We start from the raw sequence: 22315 nt of genomic DNA, 5'->3' as shown, positions 1-22315 counted from the left end.
ATTGTCGAAATTACTGAAGACCTCGAACTCTTTGGCAGACTATCTGACTTGAAAGTCAACTGGGACAAAACCAGAGTTTACCCTTTACAATCCAGAATGACGTGAAACCATGACAAACTTTCCCAAATGGAAGGAAACTAGGTACCAATAAGACATCCAGCAAGATGGTCTTACTAGACCAAAGGGGAATTCAACCCTCTAAACCACAAAATGATGTGCTCTGCCTGCTACAAGTTACACAGCATTGCCATTGGCAACTTCTCTGCCTCGTCCCAGACACTCCCACCTATTAACCCAATATCCCACTTACATTAATAGCTTTGCTAACACCAATACTGAGCAAATTAACAATGACTAAATTGGAGAAGGGTGAACTTACCAAAATTAGAGATCTGTATGAGAACAAATCATTAATTCCCTTTGAGGCACTGTCAGAATCTTCTGCATCTCAGCAAGCAAGTTCTTGACCAACAGAGCACTGCTAGCCTGAATACAAACTCTATGAGGTGGAAATACCAACATCTGCCTACATGCAGACCCTCCTCACTATAGGCACATGGCCTTATTGATCAGTCTTGCCACTATGTTCCCTCCATTAAACGACCTCAAACTCTGCTGGGAAAGAGAGCTAGGGCACCTGTTCAGTGATAAAGAATAGGCCTCTCTACCACAATATTCAGGGAAAGAATCTCAAAGCTCAAGGCTTTAACAAATACAATACTATCAGACACACAGGGTGTATATCTATCCACATTTGATTAACAAAATACCATCCACCAACACGGTTAGCTGCCCCCAGTGCAATGAAGAATCGGTCGACTTCTACCACATGATGTGGAGCTGCCCCCACATAAGTCAATTCTGGCTCTCAATTCAAGACACACTCACACAAGTGACTGGCAGATACTTCTACAACACACCTGAAGCCAGCCTTCTAGGCCGTGCACCTCGTCCTGAATGAGGAAAGGCAGACACAAACTCTGAGAACACAGAATACCACCATAAAACAGTTTTAGAGAAATGAAATGTTGTGTATTGACTGCACACAATGCCCAAGCGCTAACCAATTCAGCATTTCCACATCGGCATAGGAAGTAACCTGAGAAATGTACTTTTGTATAATCTACGCATATTGTACATGATACATCTAAGAATTGAGAGACCAACAGGTTAAAACATTGTCATGTGATCCTCTTAAAGTGGAGAGACCCATGAATGATTATTAACGCTTTCAAATGTACGGCCATTAAAGGAGGCTGAAGTACCAATGATGTGACCTGTACTGATGCTATAAAATCTCTCAAACAAATAAATGCATTCCATCTTTTGGGGAAATAACAGTCCATAGATAGGTAAACGGCTTCATGCCCAGTCCATGCATGCTGGCTCTGTGAGTGTTGGTAATCGCTCCAATGTCATATCTACCAAGAGTATTTGTGGAATTGATGTAAACTTGGCAAGATGTATTGTTCCATGACCTCTTTATTCATACGATCAAAAGAGCATTTCTTCATGTTTGGCACCATACACAACCCCAAATGAAATGTAAAATGAATATGTTTTATGGGGTGCAAATTAGGGACAGAAAAATAGCTAGTTAGAATACAAGGCAATAAAAATTGGAGTGTGCCTGTTAGTAAACATATGGGGTAACAGAAAGGACATAGTGCTTGATAAATGAAAAATTAAAGGATGCATCATATTATTATACATGATGATGATTAGTCCAGCTAACAATGATAGTAAAGTGCAGGGCAGTTTCAGCATAACTGTGTTACTTTTTTCATCACAGGTTACTATTGCTACAATCCAAAGATCTGGCATCACGGAAAAAAACACGTTGTAATATTTGCCACCCAAATGCCGCTATCAAACATCCTTCTCTTACTGTATGCCCTTGCATCCCAAACATAAAACATGGTCCGCGTCTCACAATTACATTGTGCATTTATAATGTTTAGTCATTTTTATTTGATTAGTAGGTCTAATATGACCAACTTCTGTCGGCGGATGAACACAGGAACAACATTCCTGTTCTGAATAGACCTGTGAAGAAATGATGGCCCTTGAGTAGAAATTAATTCAGACATTATACGAAAATAAACTCCTTTGTTTGGCTGTTTTTCTTTAAAAAAAAGAACACTCCTGTTCATAGTTTCTGAACGGGAGCTCCCTTGTCTATACTAAACGCCTTCAAAATGTCCTCAATCCGTTTTTCTCCCCAGGAACTCTATTTTAGAGTGCCTCTGATACAAGGGAGCAAAGATTCATCTTTGAGAATTGAGTAGCCAATTGCGTTATCTGCATCTCGATGGGACCTCTCTCATACCAGTCCCAATGTGACGATGCCATTAAACAATGTCACAGTGCTACCAATGTCAGATTGGTGTCGATATCAGTCTGAGAACAGTAGTATTGACTTTAGCTACTGGCAATATGAGGGTGTTAATAGCTTTATTGTCCCTAGTTGTAGGGCAGTAATGGCTTTTAATCATCTGATCCCTCCTTTAAGGATCCTTTCCAGCTGCTTGGGCCCATAATTCCAAGAGAGGCAATTAACAACCATTGTTGTCCACAGCTTGAAGCTATGTTGCCTTACTTAGGCACGCAGAGATATAACAAATGCATGGCTTATTTTTCAGACATACAAAAAAAAGGTTTCAGACAAACCAAATGTTGGATGTTTGAGGATGCATTGCATGCACTTTGCTAAATACTAATATAGCTAAATCAAGTTCAGCAGTTTACATTGTGTATGGTACATGTCAAAGCCAATCACTTCACCGAATCATATGCCAGCCACCTTGGAGAATTGCATTTTTCTCTAAGGTTGTACTGGATTATTCCACTGTGATGCAGAAGACTCATCTAGCTACAGTTCTTAGCACCTTGTCTTCATAAACAGATATATGATTTAGTCCTATTTTTCCATGTAAAATCCACCTGTTTGAACCTGCTGTAAATTAAGGATTTAACTGGGTAAATCTGACTGAACAATTGTGGAGGTCACTTTTTAACTTTTTTCCCCTATATCCATTATTCTTCAATCAATCCATCATTTATAGAGAGCAGCTTGTCACCCATGAGGGTATCCAGGTGTTTGGAGCAGGTCTCAATCGAAGAGCCCTTTCCTGAATTCGGTAAGTGTAGGGGAGATGCGGAGGTGGAGGGGGAGAGCGTTCCAGGCCTTGGTGACGAGATGGGGGAAGGACCGATCTCATTTGCAGCAGCACTTCTCCTCTTGGTCATGCACTTCTCCTCTTGGTCACCACCGCTACACACTCTCACACCATTCATCCGCTTCTTTCGAAACCAACCTTTTCTCCCCACTCACTCCAACCCCTCCCTTTCCCATGCAATAATCTCTATGCTCCCATCTAGTCTTTTAACACACCTCATATCCTAACTCATTTAGCCCTTCCCCCGCCCTCATCTCACCCTACTATCTCTCACAGGTCCCATCCTCTTAGTGGCCTTCTCCTATCTCCAACCTCCAACATATTACACTTTAACTCCTGCAGCACTGCCTTCTCCATCACTTTCTCTCTCAGATGTATCTTATCTTGATCCTTACTTTCTTTTGTCTCACCTCCCTCTTATCTCCTATTATGTCTTCTACATCTTATCCTCTTTCCCCTCAATATTCTCTGCACCTTCCACACTTGTCTCACTCATTCTTTGATATCTACCCTCCTAAGTCTTTCAACCTCTTGCAGGACCATGTATCCATCTCTTCTCTCCTTCACTTGATAACATTCACCCTCCCTTTGTCCTCCTACAACTCTATACTGAGGATCCATCTTGTAAACTTCCAATATATTCTCCCACTATAAGCCCTTGCCAGGTCTGTCCCCGATCCACACCCCTCTTCATTTCATGGTGTACTTGAAGTTTCAAAGCATAAGGCTCCATTTGTTTTGCTTAATAAACATAGTACACCACGCATATTTATCTCTCTTCCATAGTGTAATAGTCTTTGTGGTTTCCACTAAACATCACAGTTCAAACCACTGACAACATAATGCACTCAACAGAACATTCACACTTCCCTTTCCCCCTGCCAACAATCTGGTATGCCCGTGCTTGACCCAGCAGTGCTTCTTCAAACGTCATGCTTGCTCTCCACCATCACAGGACTAAATAGCAAGCAATTAGCTATCTGAGTCTCTCATCAGTAACCTTGGACACCCTGCCAGTAAAGGTACCTCTTTCACATATTCTTCTCTACATTGCAAGTGCATGGTCTGCAGGACAACCTACATGCCCCGTGCAACATCCTGTATAGCGTGCCCTCCATATACTAGCTGAACAGTACTGCTTTCTGGGGGCTAAAATCTCGAATCCTCAAGCGCGGTGGAAATGTAATGAGAGAGCAAAACACGTTAGCCCAGGACAAGTTCGGACGTGTGCGGTTTTACAGCACACGAACACTAAGAGCCATGCGGGATGAAGACATGCATTTTGCAACAAGGCCTTTGGTCGAAATGGGTGTTTCCTTGGATCACATACATTTATAGGAGCATTTTACATGGGTTGTAATTCACTTTCTTCAGGGTAATGTATGTGAATTAGAAAATCCAGAGAAACCTACAAATAAGAGTAGGAGTCACATATACTTGGGATAAGTTACTTACATTTCCGAACATTCTCGCTCTATCCACTTTCTGTGGCAATGTTTATCTCCATCTTAATCCCAATTCCGTAAGAAATAGTACCTTTCCTCTGTGCAGGTCTAATTTTTTTACTTCACTATCCTTCATGTCCAAAAATCTGTAATCTTACCCTTTGGTTGTTTAACGTCCTTCTAAACAGAAAGGCGAATCCTTCCTTTCCCTTCTGATAAAACATTCCTTTCTTTCCCGATACAGCAATGGATTTACAGGTAACACATTACAGCGTTTACTACAAAATGTTATAGTCCTGCACGTCAGTCTTGTACCCACTGACATGTTGGGTAGATTTACTTTCTTTGTAAAAGTACAACAGTGTGGACTTAAACTGTTTTGCTAAATTAGCTACGAAATATCTAAAGTATATCGCAGGCTGTCTTTTATTTGGAAATACAAACTCTGATCTCAAGTTTTAAACCAGAATTGCTCTCGGCACTTGTCTGTATTGTTGGGTTTCCACATAGTTTTCTCTAGTTAATTGAAAATAATTATGAACATTGAAATGCACCTATGTGCATCGTTTCGTTGACACAGGGCTGGATTCGGATACGAGGTACCAATCTACACTATTCAGACATGTGACTATTTCTTGGCAATATTTCTGACACCAGATCCTCTCCACGGAATCCTGATGTTACTCTAGGAAAGGCTGTGATTCTGGTGTACGCATGTTTTTCTAACCTTTGTGCACCTAACGTTTGCACTGTGAAAAATATGTGGGCATAACATCATGGTTAAACAAAATCAAATGTGAAAAGTGTCCTTTCCCCCAACCGTCTCGAACAAACACTGACAAAGCTAATACGTCTGGCTTTGACAAGGGAAGTGTATAGAGGTTCTTAAGAATTTATTTTTCAAATCTATGCAAATACAAAAATAATTACCCTGCATATATAATACAAAAATAAAGGCCTACCCTAACCCCAGTCCTGACAATGGAGTGCACTCATTTTTAGGGGGATGTGCGGATGTGATCAAGTCACAGAGCAAGACAGCCAATGGATGTAGAGGACCCACCTAATGCTCCATGCTGTATGCTTTGCTGAGAGAAATCAAAATGTGAATGACACATGAACAGACCAATGGGTGCAGAAGGGTAACTAAAGGTTAATTTATATATTTATGTATACGAGTATTTTAGGCAATATAAGGGGCGAAACTAGACCAGACCAAAAAATGTTGTCTTTACATCATTTAGCTACATTTTCAGCATTACTTATGTCCTAATTCTTCTCACATCATTTTACAATAGTGTGTGAAAGACATTTAAAATAAATGTGAATTGATGATTTTTCGGTGCACACATTTTCCTTGATAGTCTCCCAAGGCAACCCACTAGGAAATCTCATTGAGTGGGCCACTCATTGTATCTTACAACTCCAAAAAAATCTGCACACTTAGCAGAACTTTCACACTAACAACTGTCATCTTCGCATGCAAAAATTCACACATTTGAATCTGGATCATAAATTTGTGTGATATGTTTCCCATGAGCAGACCTGAGGTGTGTGAAGAAAGTTTGCAAAACAGGTCCCCTCAGAGGTATCAGATCGAGAACTGTATATTCCATAGACATGAAATAGACAAACACATTAATAACTATCTCACACATCTGTCACAGAGCTCAACTATTTGATAATACAGGGACACGATAGTCCCCACGAATCCACCTCCACCAATGTAGCCTACTTTTTACATGCAATGAATCTAACTCTCTGCTCTAGCCCTACCCTCATAGATCCCCCATCTAGTGGGCTCCTTGAGGATTAATAGCACTGCCTCATCTAATTACCTCTTTCCTGCTTGTTCGCTGGCTTCCACGTATGTGTTTCCACTTGACATCTTGGACACTCTCTATACCACATCTCAACAGTTTGCTAACCCATTCACCCGCTCAAAACTGTTCACCCATGTGAGTACATAAATCCGAAAAATAAACTGCAACTGCTCCTGCCAGCTTAGTGTTTGCCTGCTGTGCCCTCTCTGCAGTCTCCCGCCCATTCAGCCTGATCCCCAGATTCTCCCAGTACCATTTACTACTTGCGTCAAGCAGGTGGTAAATGGGAGGGTAGCATGGAGTAGTTAATGTGGAAAGGGGATTTGAGAATAAATGTGGGAACGAATCTAGTAAAATCAGGTCTGCAATGAATCCTAGTTCGTCTCATTAACTTGTAATTGCAGGATTTAGTTGAGGGCACTGCTTAATTTGTACTCATGGGTTTCCAGTACGGGGCATCAGCGCTTATTTTTGAAGGCCGGCACTTATTTTTCTGCCTCAAGCATTTACTGCGGACAGAGGAAGAGAAAAACGAGAAAGTGTCACAATGGAAGAAAGCGGAAAGAGTGAGCTGAAGGGGCAGGAAGTGGCTGTAAATGGATTAAACCGGCCAGAGATGGCTTCAGGATTACGCTACCTCAGTATTCAGTGCTCGCACATTTAATTGCAGCAGCCACATGATTTAGAGGAGGGTTTGGGCACTGGCACGTTTTTATTTACAAATTAAGCACTGGTTGAGGGAATATCATCCAGAATAAAAAATCCAGTCCCCTTGCTTCCCTGCACCTAAATCCGCAGTACTTTTAATTAGGGGAGTAGGGAATTCTCTAAATTTTTTCTCACAAAATTCCATTAAAATGTCATGAAATTGCCCTTTTATTGTGAAATGTGGTTTGCTGGTATCTCCCGTCATTTTTTTTTAATCCAAGTGAGCACCTCGGATTAAAAAGTCTTGCGGATATCATCAGGACAATGGTTTGAACAGAAAATGCCACTCTGCAAGATATTTATTGTGCAAACGAATCTCCTCCTCGTGTACTGCAGGGCTCTTTTATGCAAGGTGCAGGCTCGGGTAAAAAAGTTATGCGAGATCATGTAATGCGAAATTTCGAGGAATCTGGGGAGTGCCTTATGACAGGATTTTTTTGCCCAGTTTTACATGCTATGAGGCCGTAGTCATTTTTTTTCAACTTTGGTCTATGCTGTCACTGGTCAGTTTTTATCTTTATAAAATTATTTTTCTTAATTTTTTTCTCAGCATGGATACCTATATTTAACACGATTCAAGCAGGCACTAGTAATTCTAGGCACTAGTAATACGTGTTTTTTACAGCACTTAGGAATGGCAAAAATGTGAAGTTAAAAGCTATATAACTTGTAGCAGCTGCTGTTTTTAGCAAAATTGCAGTTATTAATATTATTTGTAGTAGTGCGAATAGAAAAGTCTGTGTCATATATGTACAGCAGTGATGTTATAAAACATAAAACACACAACAGACCATTTCTTAGCAATAAAAGTATAACATGGTAATATCTCCCTCGCCAAATCAATTTAATTTTAATGAGTTGGGGAAAAATCTATACTTACAAAAGCAAAATAAATATCTATTCAATGGAATAGCTAATGAGTTTGCATGAAAGCCGTATATAAAATATTAATATCATGCGAGCAAAGCGATGACAAGGTAGCTTTCACAACACAAACTAGTTCAGAAATATATCTGACCTGTTTTCATAATAATACATGAAGAACTGAAAACCCTTGTATAGAACTGAGGCATTGGTTAAGCATCTTAGCACAGCTTTGAGCTGTATTTAGACTTCCATTGATCACTGCGAAATGCCAACTTCTTTCTAACACAGTGCCTCCCCCCCCCTTTTTTAACTTTGGCGATGCGGAGTGGCCCTGCGGCTTTCAGGTTGTCTCCCAGTCGGAAGCGTTGTCAGACCTGATGCATTCCCCTGCCGGCTCAATACTAAACATCATTTTGAAGCCAAGAACAGAAATGCAGCCACGGTGGGCTCACAGGTCCTGTGTGTGGCAGCTGTGCTGGGGGGCATACATATTTCATAAGACCTGTCCGTGCTTTCAAATCGGCATCCACCAAGGCACAGTCCCATAGCAACATTCACATGGATGTGCACATCTCTAAGAGACATCTCAGCAGTGAGTGATGAACCAGCTAGCTTATCTTTCGCAGATGGCTTTGAGACGTTGTTTAATTCCTCTTCCTTCCCTGCGTCTGCCACAATCATTGACTCGCACATGTACGTGTTGTTTATGCTTCAGATGTTAGGATATGTTCTTCGGGCCGGGGGATCAAGCAGACGCCGCAGTAAGGCCCTCTCTGTAAGAGCATTATAGTTCACATGTACTTTCCTGATTATGTCATCGCCTGCAAATAATCTGTCTGGACTGTGGAAGGACAATCGGTGTGCCCAGCTGATGCAAACGTTGTATATCAAGGAAAGGACTACGGCCAGGCCCAGTTCTAGCGGGTGGGCCAGGCCCACCCAAACAAGACCTTTGGCCCATCCAGTAACACCAAAAGAGGCAACAGAGAGAACACCTGTTAAGTGTTTCCTCAATGTCGGCAAATGTGATCTGTTTTCACTTTTATTTACATTAATTATCAGTCAGGGGTCAACGAGAAATCTCTAGAATACATTTTATAGTGCATTGTTTTAATAAAAGCTGTTTTACTTGTGTACTAATAGGGAGCAAAATACTGCCTTTAGATGATGTTCCCTACTTTTCTCCTGTCTGAGACAAACTTTGGGCATGCCCCTTTAAAAATAGAGACCTTCGCTCAAGTTTGCGGAAAGCTGCAGTGGGGAGGTGTGTGTTGGGGAAGAGGAGAAAGGGGTCTACCTGCCAATGATGCAGCACGTGCAGTGGCACCACAGCCCATGTTATAGGCTGCCTCCAGAATTGTTGAACATTGGTCACCCATAGGCCCACCCAAACGCACCTTTGGCCCATCCAGATATAAATTCCGGGCCTGACTACGACACATAACCTTACCTCCAATTACTGAGCTCACTCATCAATTCTTTTTGACTCGGGGCCTAATTCAGAAAGGTTTTGCTGTGAGTAGGTGTAACTTTACTGCTTTAAGGAGACGGAGGATAACAAAAAGATAGAAAGAACGAAAGTGGGTGCTTGTGTGTGTGCACGTTTAGGAGCACGCACATCAGTGACGTAACAAAGTCCCCCGCAGTGCAGGGGGACGAGCTCTGGGGGTCCTTCTCAGCACAGTACATTGAACGGGCGGCAGTTCGCTGACCGGTTCTGGAGGGGAGGACCCCCCCTTCAAGAGTCTTTGTAGGGGGGGGGGACACTCAAAATTCGTTACTCCATTGGCCCACGTGTACTCTGTGGACTAGATTCACAAAGATTTTGTTGTTAATCCCTTTTGTAGTGTGCCTGGTTTAAACCTGAAGTCCAGGAGAAAGTCAAAAGTACTCCTGATGTAGTAATCGCGATTTGCTCATCGATTCCAGAACTAAAAGAGTAAGTCACAGCTACTCACTGCAAGATCTTGTCGGATCGGTCCATTGACATTCAAAAGTGAGGAGATCTACAAGAGTAAGTCAAACATACTCTCAGCACAATCTCTGGCAATTAGGCCCCCCAAAAATAGTGCTATTCTGAGGGAAGAGCTGTGGAGTATCCCAGTGCTGTTTGTCTTCTTACTCTGTTACCAAGCCAGACTCTGAAGTCTAAGGTGCCGAGTATTATATTGAATATCATTGCAGGCATGTAGTAGTGCAGTCTTTGCTTAGACCAGCTTTACTTTTGGTATCTCCGTGGAGGTTTTCAATACACAGAAATAGCTCTTTCCGGATAAATACATTGTGGCTGATTTCAGTCAGTGCCGTGGTCAGAGGCACCTTGGGAAAATATTTTGCTAACAATTCCCGAAGTAGAAGTTCATTGCATGCCTCTGTTCTACTCAGAGTCGCTGCTAACTAGTGGAGTCCCCAGAGTACCAGATCCAATTAAAGGGGGAAACTGTTCCCAGACACAGGCCAGACTCTAACCCAAGAATCTGATTAATGCCCCTTTACACTTCACCAAAACAAGATAGGCATCTTTCCAGGCACAAGTCGGGGGCACACACGAGTACATGGCGTCCCCCCACTATTTTCAGAAGGTGGACACTGTAGTTGTGCTGCACTATAATATGCTGAACTCACCCGGTGTAATGTTTATAAACCGAGACACATTCTGCAGTGCCTGCAGGTTGTCTACTTTAATTCTGAGCAGCAACATGCAGGCAGATGTAAGGGGGCTTTTTAGTTGAGCTGGGGCCAAAACAAAGGCTGAAGTTAAGTGGCTATCAGGCCACTGGTTGTTCTTGCTGGAGCTATGTGGAGCCTCACACCTACCTTCGAATGCAATAGAAGGGAAACAAAGGCATACAGCTTGTTGTCACTTCACAGGTACTTATAAGGCATGATTTTGACTTTGGTCAGTCCCTGTATATAAGAGATATGCATGCACAGTAAGAATGTCATATGCTTGTCTGTTCCTGTATTTACACAAATAGCAATTGAAATATTACTATTTTGTTTTATTTCTTTTTGTAGCGCTACATATCCCAAATCAAGGTGTCAGAGCGCTTTACATCATATGTACACATTATACACTGACAATAAATCATAAAAGTATAAATCTATGTACAGGATGTATTACACAGAACAGTGGTGCATGTCCTTGATAGCTCACTGTGCTATATTAGAAGGATTACAATTTATCAACTGCAAGTAACAAAAGGAACCCCGTGGTAAAATAGTAGCCCATTTACTAACCTATATAAAATAAAAATATGTCATAAGCATTAAAAAAAACATGTCAGGAGACACAATAAGCCTCTATGATACTTTGATTCAAAACTGCGTCTAGACACAACACACACCTGTCCAGCAAACGTGTTAACTGGAGTTATTTTACCATTATCATTATTCCCCGAGATTTACAGGGTATAGGAAGCTCTTTGCAACAGGTGCCTTAACCCCATAAAACAATTTTTTAATGCAGTCTTTTCAACCAATTAAGCAGAGCAGATCTATTACCAAGTTCCACCACGTGTCAGTTGCTTTGTGGCAGAGATTTAAATAATTGTTGAAATTGAGGCCCAGATATTGTGTTAAGGTTGTGTCACTTTTTTGGCACAACCCCAATGCAAAATCTCATTTGTTAAATCTGATAATTCACTCAAATGTACTCCTTATAGATCTGCAAAACATACGTTTGAGGACTTAAGATCAGATGTCACTTCTTGTGATGTTACTTTCTGAGAGGTTAAGGGCCGTAATGCCAGTTCCTGTGATATCACGTCCTGTCAAGTCATGCGCCATGATGTCACATGCTGTAATATCATGCTACATAATGTCACTTGCATACTGTCTAGCTTGGTTAGTCCCCCCACTTCTTTATTTAGGACTTGTGCCCTGCATATTTCCAATAAGGAAGTGACATCAGTTGCAGGCCATCTCTATGACTAGCCTAGGTCAAGTGAATCAGCAGCAGGTTGCCGATGGAAGGTTTTCAAGCATATCAATGTCTGCAAGACACCAGTGTTTTTGGGGGGGGACCTGAGAGACTCACTAGGTGCATTTGAATCCAATAGTGACCACAGTTTCTCCAACTACTGCAGCAGTACCGTTTTACACTAGCCAACTCCTTTGCCTTTCTGCTGTCACCGGCCAGTCATGCCAAACACAAGCTGATGAAACCTTTAACAACTCACAATGTTTGATGTAATTAATATTTGACCTTCTGTACTGCAATAGTTTTCTTGGTGTTTGCCTTTAGAAGTAACACATTTTGGTTCAGTTTCATGATCAATGTGCATCCTTTATAAAAAAAGAACCTAACTTGCCATGAACTGTGTTCTTATGCCGTAGTGTTTTAGACAAGCTGATAGAAGCAGATTTAAAAACATAATATGTGACTTGCTCTTGTAATACTCAGAGTGTGCCAGAAATCCACCTTATCTACATGGTCACCGCTGCTTTTTAGCCTTTTGCTTACACCTATAATTTTGCTGGCTTTAGAACTTTGCGCACTTCACCCCGATAACTGTAGTAAAGTGTCTGTGCTCCCTCTTTAAACATAGTTGAAATGGCATATTCCTAAATCATAAATTTAACTTATTTATAGCTCCCTAGTATATGGTACAAGGTACAGGACTTGGAAGTTAAATGCCATTCATTGACTGCAGCGCCTATTGTGCCACCCACTACAGTGAAAGTGCAAACATGACTTCAGGCCTACTATTATAGCCCGACTGCTGCAGTTTTAATCTTGCAGCTTGAATTGTAAATATGACCCTCTTTGAAAAGAGAAAGACTACCTTTTAAATATTAATGTCACCCCATGTAAGACTTGTAGCTCACAAGATAGGGTGCATGGTTGTTAAAAGTGGGGCACGTAAAAATTAATATTACTATGTCCCTACAATGACAAGGACTAAAAACCTATTTTTACTGTTGCATGCCTACCTGTCCTATGTAGAAAACCAGAGCGCGTATTCAAATACTAATTCTATATAGCAGGATTTGGACCAGCTAGAAAATATTTAGAGAACTAACTTAATTATTAAAACTCCAATTCAATGGTGAAGCTGAATTTTTAATAAATATTAAGGAAAAGTAACTTTCAGAAAGTTACTCTGTCTTAGCCTGAAGTTCCTGGAGGCTAATTTACATTGGCTGTCCAATTTTGCCCAGCCAGTGATTGGCCTTGAATATTTGTGAATACGGTGTAAATTGCCTCCAATGAGCAAACAATAGGCTAACCTGAATGGGCAGAGATTACTCATCTAAACTCCAAAACAATAGACAGGGTGGAAGGCCGTGGGCATCCTTTTTGACACTACACTGTCAAATCCTGATTGAGCATCAAATCCTGTTTGACAGGTCTGCTGGGTTCACATAGAACACTTGGGGCACACTTGAAAGGGAGAGAACAGGAAGCCAAGACAATTTTTGTGTATCCGCTGTATGGTTGCTGAAGGATCCTGCTTTTTTCCTACCAGATGTCTGTCTTTGGGGTTGTTGTGGTACAGTACCTTCTCCAAAATGGATTTTAGTGTCATATGTTAGAGGACACTAGGATATCCAAAGTACTCTTTCTGCACACTTCCCTAATCCACAGAGCCTACGTTTAATGTGGCTGAATACTTTCACCATTTTGAAAATGCCCTAACAGATTGCATTTCATGCCTGTCTACAGTAAGCCAAGCAGGAACTACTGAAGAAGTGCCTAGATTTGGCCCTGGGAACTTTCACCCTATTGATTAGGGAGGGGCCAGGTGTCACCCCACCCACTAGCTCTTGCCAGACATAAATATGGTATCTCTGGGCAACCATTTTCGAACACTTTCTGGACCTCCAGAAGATCCGAAGAGGACTGGACCTCTCTGTCATCAAAGAGCAACCCTGAAGAACCTGACCTTCTCCCTCTTATAACCTGGACAAAGAAATTGACTCTATGGGTCAGATGTATGTCCTCCTACAGGGAGACACTAAGCTGCAAAAGGCCTTTTCCTGGATGTACCCCGCTGATCAATGGCAACTGGACCTGGACTGGTCCCTACAATGGGTCTCTGCCTGACACCCATTGAGTCGCTAAGTGCTTACCCAGATGTCCTAAACTGCACTCCTGTGGTGAATAGTGACTTAAAAGACTAAGGGCCTGATTTAGATATTGGCGGACAAGTTACTCTTTCACAACTGGGACGGATATCCGGTCTGCCGACATCTGAATCCCATAGGATATAATGGGATTTTGATTTCAAAATTAGGCCCTAATTCAGAAGGTAAAACTTTAATCAGGATGAACCTGGTTGGTGTATTCGACCCCGCTCCATGGTAGTCAGTCTCATATTGCACCTAGTTTGTGGTCTACTTTATTGACTAACACTGGCGCTCTGTGCTTTTTGGCATTATTTTTTCTTGAAATTTTAAAAACTCTTATCTCGGGTTCCACTTCTTAGATTTTTGTGAATTTGGTGTTATGTCATTTATTAAATTTTAGTGTATTTTTCTAATTCAGTTTGGAATGTTTATAATTTTGCATTTTGGCTGTATTACTACATGAATACTTTACATATTGCCCTAAATTAAGTGTCTGCTCTGTGCCATTGCTACCAAGGAGTTGAGCTCAGTTCAATTTAGTGACTTGGAAGGTTCACCCTGACAAGTGTTGTGATTATTTCTTGAGGTGACTAACTGCTTCAAATAATAATCCAATATCTTATTGAGGGTGACTGAAAGCAAAAGTGGTTCAATGTGTGAATGAATCAATGGCTGGGCGAGTGCAAGGATGGATGAATAGGTCAGTTTTTAAGTGTACTGATGAATGAATGGGGAGTGACTGGGTGCAGGTATAAGTGTATAGATGAGAGGGTCCATGACTATTCAGAAGACCAAAACAGGACAAAGATATATGCAAGAATTCAAATCGGCAGTTATTATTACCAAGGAGGTGCTACAGTTACATTGCTACACACTCTTGAATCTTGCACCTGCCAGTGTGGTCAGTAAATATTTTAAAGCCTGCTGCTACAAGGATATCCCCCTCCCTTCTGCAACTGACCTGGTTTGGTACCACAGTCTCCGTTGCATGTGGTGCTGCACGTTTTGCACCCCCAGATATTATAGCTCTTTGAACTGCAGCTGAAGCTATAAATGCACATTTAGACAAATGTTCTTGTTAGGGCTGGCACATCCTACAAGCAAGGAATATTCAATAATGATAGAGGCACACCTGGGTCCGGACAGCTTTTCAGCCACTGAGACCTGGTACACTTCTGCCTCGTGGTCCTGCCAATGTAATACAGTACAAGAGCTCGCTCTGTTCCAGCATCTGCTGTGGTGATGGGAATGCAGCAAGCTCCATTGCCAAATCATGCTAGCGGGATACTGAGGTTAAAGAGTAACAAGGTATGGCTTGGGAACTGCATAAGAAAGAATTATACAACACCATGTTACACCTACCTTACAAATGAAATGTGCATATCGTGGTGCAAAAAACACTACTCCATTTTTCTTAAGCGCCAAGTACAAATTGCCCTATCCCTTTGTGTTTGTAGCACAAGACCAATAACAGCTAAAGCAGTGGCTAGCCAAAACTAAAATGGTGATTTTCCAAACTTTTGAAGTTCGGTAAGTAGATCCCCTGATACACAGATATAGTTGGGACTAGTTGAAACACTACATTTTAATCCACGCTCATTATGGATTAAAAGTCAGAGTATATATATTAGTCCAAGGCACACGTTCCAAGTTCAAACAAAGTCTATGTCAGTCTTTTTTGTATTCTCCTATTCCATCTTGCTTTATTTCATGCTTGCGGAGTTGTCTTCCGATCAATACAATCACAGTTCCTCACAGTTTCATCCACCGTTTCAGCCAACATATGTTTCGTCAAGCGAGAATAATCACTGAGACTTCATCAGGGCTATTATGCATATACTTGAGATTACAAATCCTAATTCATTGGAGACCATATGTATTATCTCAAATTTCCCAACTATCTCAATGCACGTGTTGTTCTCCAGCAGACTCCATTTGAGCGTGAACGTTCGTCGATCCCCTACCAGGAGCACCATTGTACAGACCTGTATGTTTACATATTTGGTGTGACTCTGTGAGTGCCATTACCTATAAAACACCTGTCTACATTGTTTTCCTTAAATGTAAGACTAGTCAACACTTTTTTCTAAGATAGAAACTATGGCCTTTTAACAGTCCTTGTCTCAATGAGAAATTCAGTATGCCAACTTATGTGAAAGGGAAAGGGAGACCTTTGAAGGGTTTTAAAAATGTTAATTCTTTTTGTTGCATTTACTTTAGTTACGAAGCACCATTTGTATATGTGAAGAAGAGTAGCAAAACCAAAAAAGGCCATAAAGACATTATCACAGATGTGTATGTTTATATGATAAAATATGTTGAAAATGACCTTGAATGTATTGATTCTGCTCCATTTCTTGTGTGTTATATTTTCCTTATATGTCAAACATTCTTTCCAACACTGGTCTTAAAAATTATGGGACCCTCCTGCCTCAACATCTTTCTTAAACATTATTGAAGAAAACGTAACCTTACTTTCTGTTGGAAAGTGGGTTATTGCTAACGGCAGGTAGGTACCTACACTTAGCACTAGGCCACAAACACCCACCAAGTCCAGTCAAGTTCTTAGTAAATGAATCAACCCTTGATAGCTTGGCCCAGGAACAGTTAGGCTTCACTTAGGAGTCAGGTGTGTAAAGCACTTAATATCAACAAAACAGTAAATAAGTAAAACACAACACACACTAAAAATCCAACACCACCTTATTAAAATAGGAAATATATGTATCTTTAAAATGACAGAACAACAAAAATCCAATGAAGGTTACCAGAGACATGAATTTTTAAAGATTAAAAGTAAAACTAGTGCTTAGGTGTAAATAGTGCTCAAAGGGTTAAAAAAAGGTTGCACTGGAGAGGGACAAAGTCCAGAGTTCAGGCCAACCACAGTGTAACACTGTTACACTTACTTTCAGAAGTGTTTCTTGATTCAGGAAAGTGGTCCACAGCACCAGCCAAGGGTCCAGAGGCTCTGGTGTTTCCTCTTGGGGTCTGGGACTATAACTCCCACAATGCACCTCTTCAACATATGAAGCTTTTTACAACAGTTGCTCCAAACTTCTGGAACTTCTTCCAGAGGTGATTTTTGGTTCCTTGAAGTGTCCACAAACTTGATCCAAGTTTCTGGAGTTTCTGAGTTGCTCTGTGGGAGTTGGGACTACAATTTCCAGAAAGCACCTGGTCAGAATCATCAAATGGCCACTGGATGCTGGTCGGGTGGGCCCTTCTTGCAGGATTTGATGCAGGGGACTCTGACCAGCTCCTTTGTACCTGCAGTTTACAGGGAGTCCACTACTGGAGTTGCAGAAGCAAGGCAAAGTCCTTTTCTTGGTGAAGCCCAGAGGTTGCAGCTGGTGCAGTCCTGTGAGTGCAATTCTTCAGGTGCAGGCAAGGGTTTCAGCAGGGCAGTCCTTCTCTAGTACCTTCTTCAGCAGGGATCTGAATTATGGTGCAGCTCTGCCATATTTATCCTTGCTCCGGGGGTGGGAAGCATGAGGGGTGCCCCTGTCCAATGGGGCACAGGCCACCACCCTCTGGGGTGACCACTTTCTGTGGCGTGTGGCAAAAATCAATCTCAGAAAGCAACATTCTCTAAAAACCCAGGATGGCAAAAATTGATCCTTGAAGTTTAGATCTGGCTGAGTCCACCCACTGGTGTGGCTACGTCTCCCTTCACACACCCCTTACAGCCCCACTCCTAATCTAATCAGTGGGGTTCCCATCTGTATGGGGGAGCAGAAAGTGGGGAGGTCCACTTTCTGTCCCAGGTGGCTTTTCCTCCTTTAAAGACCAGTTTGGCTACTTTTCCCCCATCCTGCTCTGCCATTTGCTGAAGCAGTTCACTGCCAACCAAATGCTTTCTTTGTCTCAGCCAAGGCCACCTTAATAAGGTAGCCTGGCTCAAGCTGCTAGAGGCTGACCAAATCAGAAAAGGGCACCATAGGACTGAATTTGGTAACTTTCAGAAAGAGTTCTAAAACTCTTAACCTGGGCTAGTTATGTTAAATTCAGCATTGGCAAGCTGTTGGATTTATTATAACATTTAATTTGGTACCAACGATGCTAAATTTAGCTAATCTCTATTGGAAATAAGACTATTATTTTAAAATAAAGTCTCTCAGTGTTAGCCTATGGAGCCCGTTGACTACAATGATAAAAACAAATTTGGCTGTTTTCCCCTCACCCGGGCTTTTAACACAGCTTTTATAAGGTCCTTGATTATATTTACACTGCAACCCAGCCTCGGGGCACCTAGGGCAGACCTCAGGGATGACATATGCAAATTTATGGTAGTTGACACTTTGGAAGTACTTGTAATTCTAAAGCCGAATTTGGGGTTCATTTTAGCATAAAAGCAGCCAGCAAGGCAGGCCTGCCTTTACAATGACACCAGGAACCACAGCAGTGCACCGAAGGGTGCCTTATCTACCCTGGGGTCCCTAAACCTACATGCCCTACCATATACTGGGGACTTATACGTAGATTGTCAGACTAAATTATAATAAGGCCTCATTTGCATACACCATTTTAAACAGAGCAATGGCTAGCAGTGTTCATGGCAAAGTCAGTCAAAAGGCACCAGTATCAGCTAAAAATGGGGGCAAAAAAGGAAGGGGCTTCTGCAATCAGCCCAGTTTTCCCACACTTCCATCACAGCCTTTTACATTTCATCGTGTTCATGGTGTCATGGACAAGAGGCACTCCCTCAGCCCAATGGGCCAATGGAAAATTTGGTAATTAAGAGAACAAAATAAAGGTTGAATTAACAGTTTGAAGAGTTATGCACACTAAAGTTATCTTTCACCTGTGAGATGCATATAAAAGCAAGACAATAAATGATCAACCAATCATGAGTGATCGCTCAGTAACAATTAACTAAAGTATAAAATAAAGTCAACCTCAGCACTTCTTCCAACACTATAGACTCTTGATCAAGTCAGCAACAACACCAACAGTGTCACTTTAATCAATCAAAACATGTAAAAAACATGGATGCCACATGGTAAAGTACAGTGAGCAGATGAAATAGTTTGGCCCCTGTTCTGTATGCCAGAGACTGAAAACCTATATGCTACCTGGTAAGATGCTTTCGCATATGATTCCTTCACATACTGTATTCCAGGGTAGTGTCCATGAGGAACTGAGCCCTGACAGATTGTCAGTGTTTCCTCAAGGGAAAGAAGCACACACAATTAACCTAAATGAGAATTAAAACCTAGTCAGTGATTACAGTGAACACCGGCCTCGACTGCTGCATTAGTGTATCTCGGTTAAGCATCTCTATTCTGTTCTATCCATTTTTTTCCCTCAGCAATTCGAAAAAGACACACTATAGTGGAAGACAACGATGTGCATCAAAAATGAGCATCAGACCGAGGTTTCATTTACCTTTGCTTTTTCCAGCTGTGTCTGGGCCTGCCTCTCTGCTTCTCTCCGCACTGCTTCTCTGTCTTCCTCCAGAGACACATCTGAATCGGATGGGCGACTAGTGTAGGAGTCCGCTGAACCCTACAAAGAAACAGCACAACAAATAAGAAAAATACAATTTAATCCAGAGCCAAGCCCTTGCTCAGTGTTCCCCACTTTGCATTTTTAAGCATCTTTTTGTATAGAAAAGAACAATTCCCTGTGATCATCTGCACTTCCCCCTGCAACCATTTTGGTCTCATCCAAAGACTTAAGGCACAATCAGAAAATATATGTATTCAGATTTTCCAGAAGAAAAACATTTTTATGCTGAAAGGTCTGCCCACAACCACTGCCTGCTTCTACCTTGATAGATGGTGCAGGTGATGGTCGGAAAGGTTTTTTTCGTTTTAGACCATGGGCAAACCATCCATCAATTATTCACCATTTACAAAACATCCTTCATGAAATCAAACTAAAATAAACAGCTAAATCAACAAGCTAATTATGAAATATGAATTAAATATTTCGGGGTTTGAATGGGTGGGCAAGCACATATGTAATATGTGCTATAGAAGATCTGTGTTTTCAAAGATAAAGTCCAAGGATGCTACTTCTATTTATCTTCCTCGTGACAAAGTGTATTTGTTCTAGTGGGCATCACGTTTCCTTCTTTCGTCAGACATTAAAAGCATCACGTTTCTTTTTCATACCAGACACTAACAGCAGCGTTGCACAGAAGAAAAGCAAAAGCAATCACAAGCATCATTTTAGTACACTAATAGGTAGCAGGCTACGAGGGACAACTGGAAGCTAGAGCACAGCACTAGGAAATGCAGCAACGCCAGCCGTCTCCTATATGCTAACATTGTTCACCTGTACTGAGTTCAAAGACGCCGCCTCATTTCACACCACTCTTTCCCTAAAATAAAACCCGAATTTCCACAGAATCATGTATAAAGCCAACATCCCCGTTCTGGTTCAGACATGCTGAGGAAATACATAGACCGCGCGCGTGCCGTAACCTTGCCTCATTAAATTGACTGAATGTAAATAAAGCTTTTATATATAATCTGCCCTTCCCATTAAAAAGGAGAAGATTCTATAGCATCCATTACAAACAAGCCATTATCCTTCGTCATAGCAACCACCCGCAGCCCAGCGAATGAAAGAAAAGGGGCTTTACGCAGATGTCAGACTGCTTCAGCCGTCCTCCCTTGGCTCTTTTAAGGATGCGGATCCAAGTGGCCTTCATTAGCCAGGCAGCTCAGTCAGTGTCCGCAGATGCAGCGCCGGGCGCAGGTCCTGCTCACACCACACGTGCACCGCGAGCCCGGCGGAACAGCTCTTCCTTTGCTGGCCATGCTCTGCTTGCAGCTCTCCCCTGCCGCCCGCACGCGCCCGCCAGTCTCCCCTTCACCGGTGCAGCTCGGGCAGGGGGGAGCGCGTGTAAGGCACGCGCAGCCCATACATCACTTGGCTCCTAAACTCATCTCCGACAGCATCTGCATGCTGCTTTCACCCCAGCTCTGCCCCTTTTAGATAGCGGTAGATGCTGGAACGAGGTACATTTTAAAAATCCGGTACGAACAGTCTTAATTGACGTTTGCGAGTGCAAAGTTCATTGCGACTCTCCAGAGATCAAGCTCACTGGAAGGGGAGGTTATAGAATTAACCACTGGGCATGCTCGGCGTCCAGCCTCGTACGTGCACGCCGACGTCACACAGTTGTTCGTCTATGTCAAGACACCATTTTGCATCTCAAGGGTATACAGCTTGGGAATAAGAGGTCCTGGCAATTATGCAACAGCTGGTAAACTAGCTAATTGGTAACATCACATATTCATATGTCTTTCAGCAAAGACCATATGTGTGTACTCTTATTTAAAACATATCAACCATACGAACCATTCTGTGCTGAATTTCTTAAGCAACTCAACGCAATTTTGTGAAAAAGAAGTCTTGACATGTTTTCTGAGAAGCTTTAGATGATAAGAGACAACATCATTACAGCGAGCTGTGCATAAATTGATTTAATCAGCCACAACCTACATTTTGTCTCGGAGTGACAGGTGAGCGATATGTCTGCAAGTGTTTAGCAAGGACACCCAGGGAATGATGTGAATCCATGTGACAGCTTGCGAAGTCTGCGCAGCAGAAGCTTCAAAGCGGAACAAGCGGAAACGCCTTTGAAGTGCTTGTCCTGGAAGACAGACCCATTTATATGATGTGTTAGGGCACAAGAGCGCCATGACAAAGCACGCGACGAGCCTTCGCAGTTTTCATCGATAACTGTTAGGTTAGTGATCTTCATACATATTTGTATAATGAGCAAATTAACTTTTCTTTTCAATTAAAAAAGCAACTGTTTCTCAACATTATTTTTCAGTTCCGCGATCTTTTACTGCTGCACTATGATTGTCTTTCTTTGAGACTTATTTTTCCTATTAATACCATTATTTTTTGTATTTTAACACTACTACTGATAATAACATATTTAAACTGTCTGCCACCACCACAACCTGAAATGAACTGCCAAATAACCCTAAATCTAATTATGACCACCACAATGAATTGTCCTATTTCGACCTCAGAAAGGCAAAACACTGTACCAACTTTACATAGAATAATGTATATTTCTAATGCACATTTCCACGCCAAGGGATATCTTGGCTCTGATAGCAGGTGTTTAAGGTTACCCAACCCAAAGGTACGTTCTTATCAACCTCAGAAGGATGAATGACTGAGCGGACCCCGTTGCAGTTCAAGGCTGTGGCCATAAGGATGCTTGAGCAAACTGGGCCACTAGACCCTG

General features: G+C 41.8%; 1 protein-coding gene across 9 annotated transcripts in view; it reads right to left on the bottom strand.

Annotated features, from left to right (window-relative positions):
- The window catches only part of CACNB2 (calcium voltage-gated channel auxiliary subunit beta 2), an 890619-nt gene that overhangs the window by 181744 nt on the left and 686560 nt on the right, over nucleotides 1-22315 (bottom strand). For 7 of the 9 annotated variants that reach the window (XM_069211768.1, XM_069211763.1, XM_069211764.1 and 4 more), the window contains one exon: nucleotides 19483-19602. In XM_069211768.1, the coding sequence (XP_069067869.1) occupies nucleotides 19483-19602 (120 nt within the window). Of the gene's footprint in view, nucleotides 1-19482; nucleotides 19603-20686; nucleotides 21178-22315 lie in introns of those variants that run through there. The other 2 variants (XM_069211770.1, XM_069211765.1) reach the window with 2 other exon arrangements.

The sequence above is a fragment of the Pleurodeles waltl genome, chromosome 10, assembly GCF_031143425.1.
Source record: "Pleurodeles waltl isolate 20211129_DDA chromosome 10, aPleWal1.hap1.20221129, whole genome shotgun sequence".
Lineage (NCBI taxonomy): Eukaryota > Metazoa > Chordata > Amphibia > Caudata > Salamandridae > Pleurodeles > Pleurodeles waltl.
The sequence above is the reverse complement of the archived record's forward strand: the minus strand, read 5'-3'. Positions and strand labels throughout refer to the sequence as shown.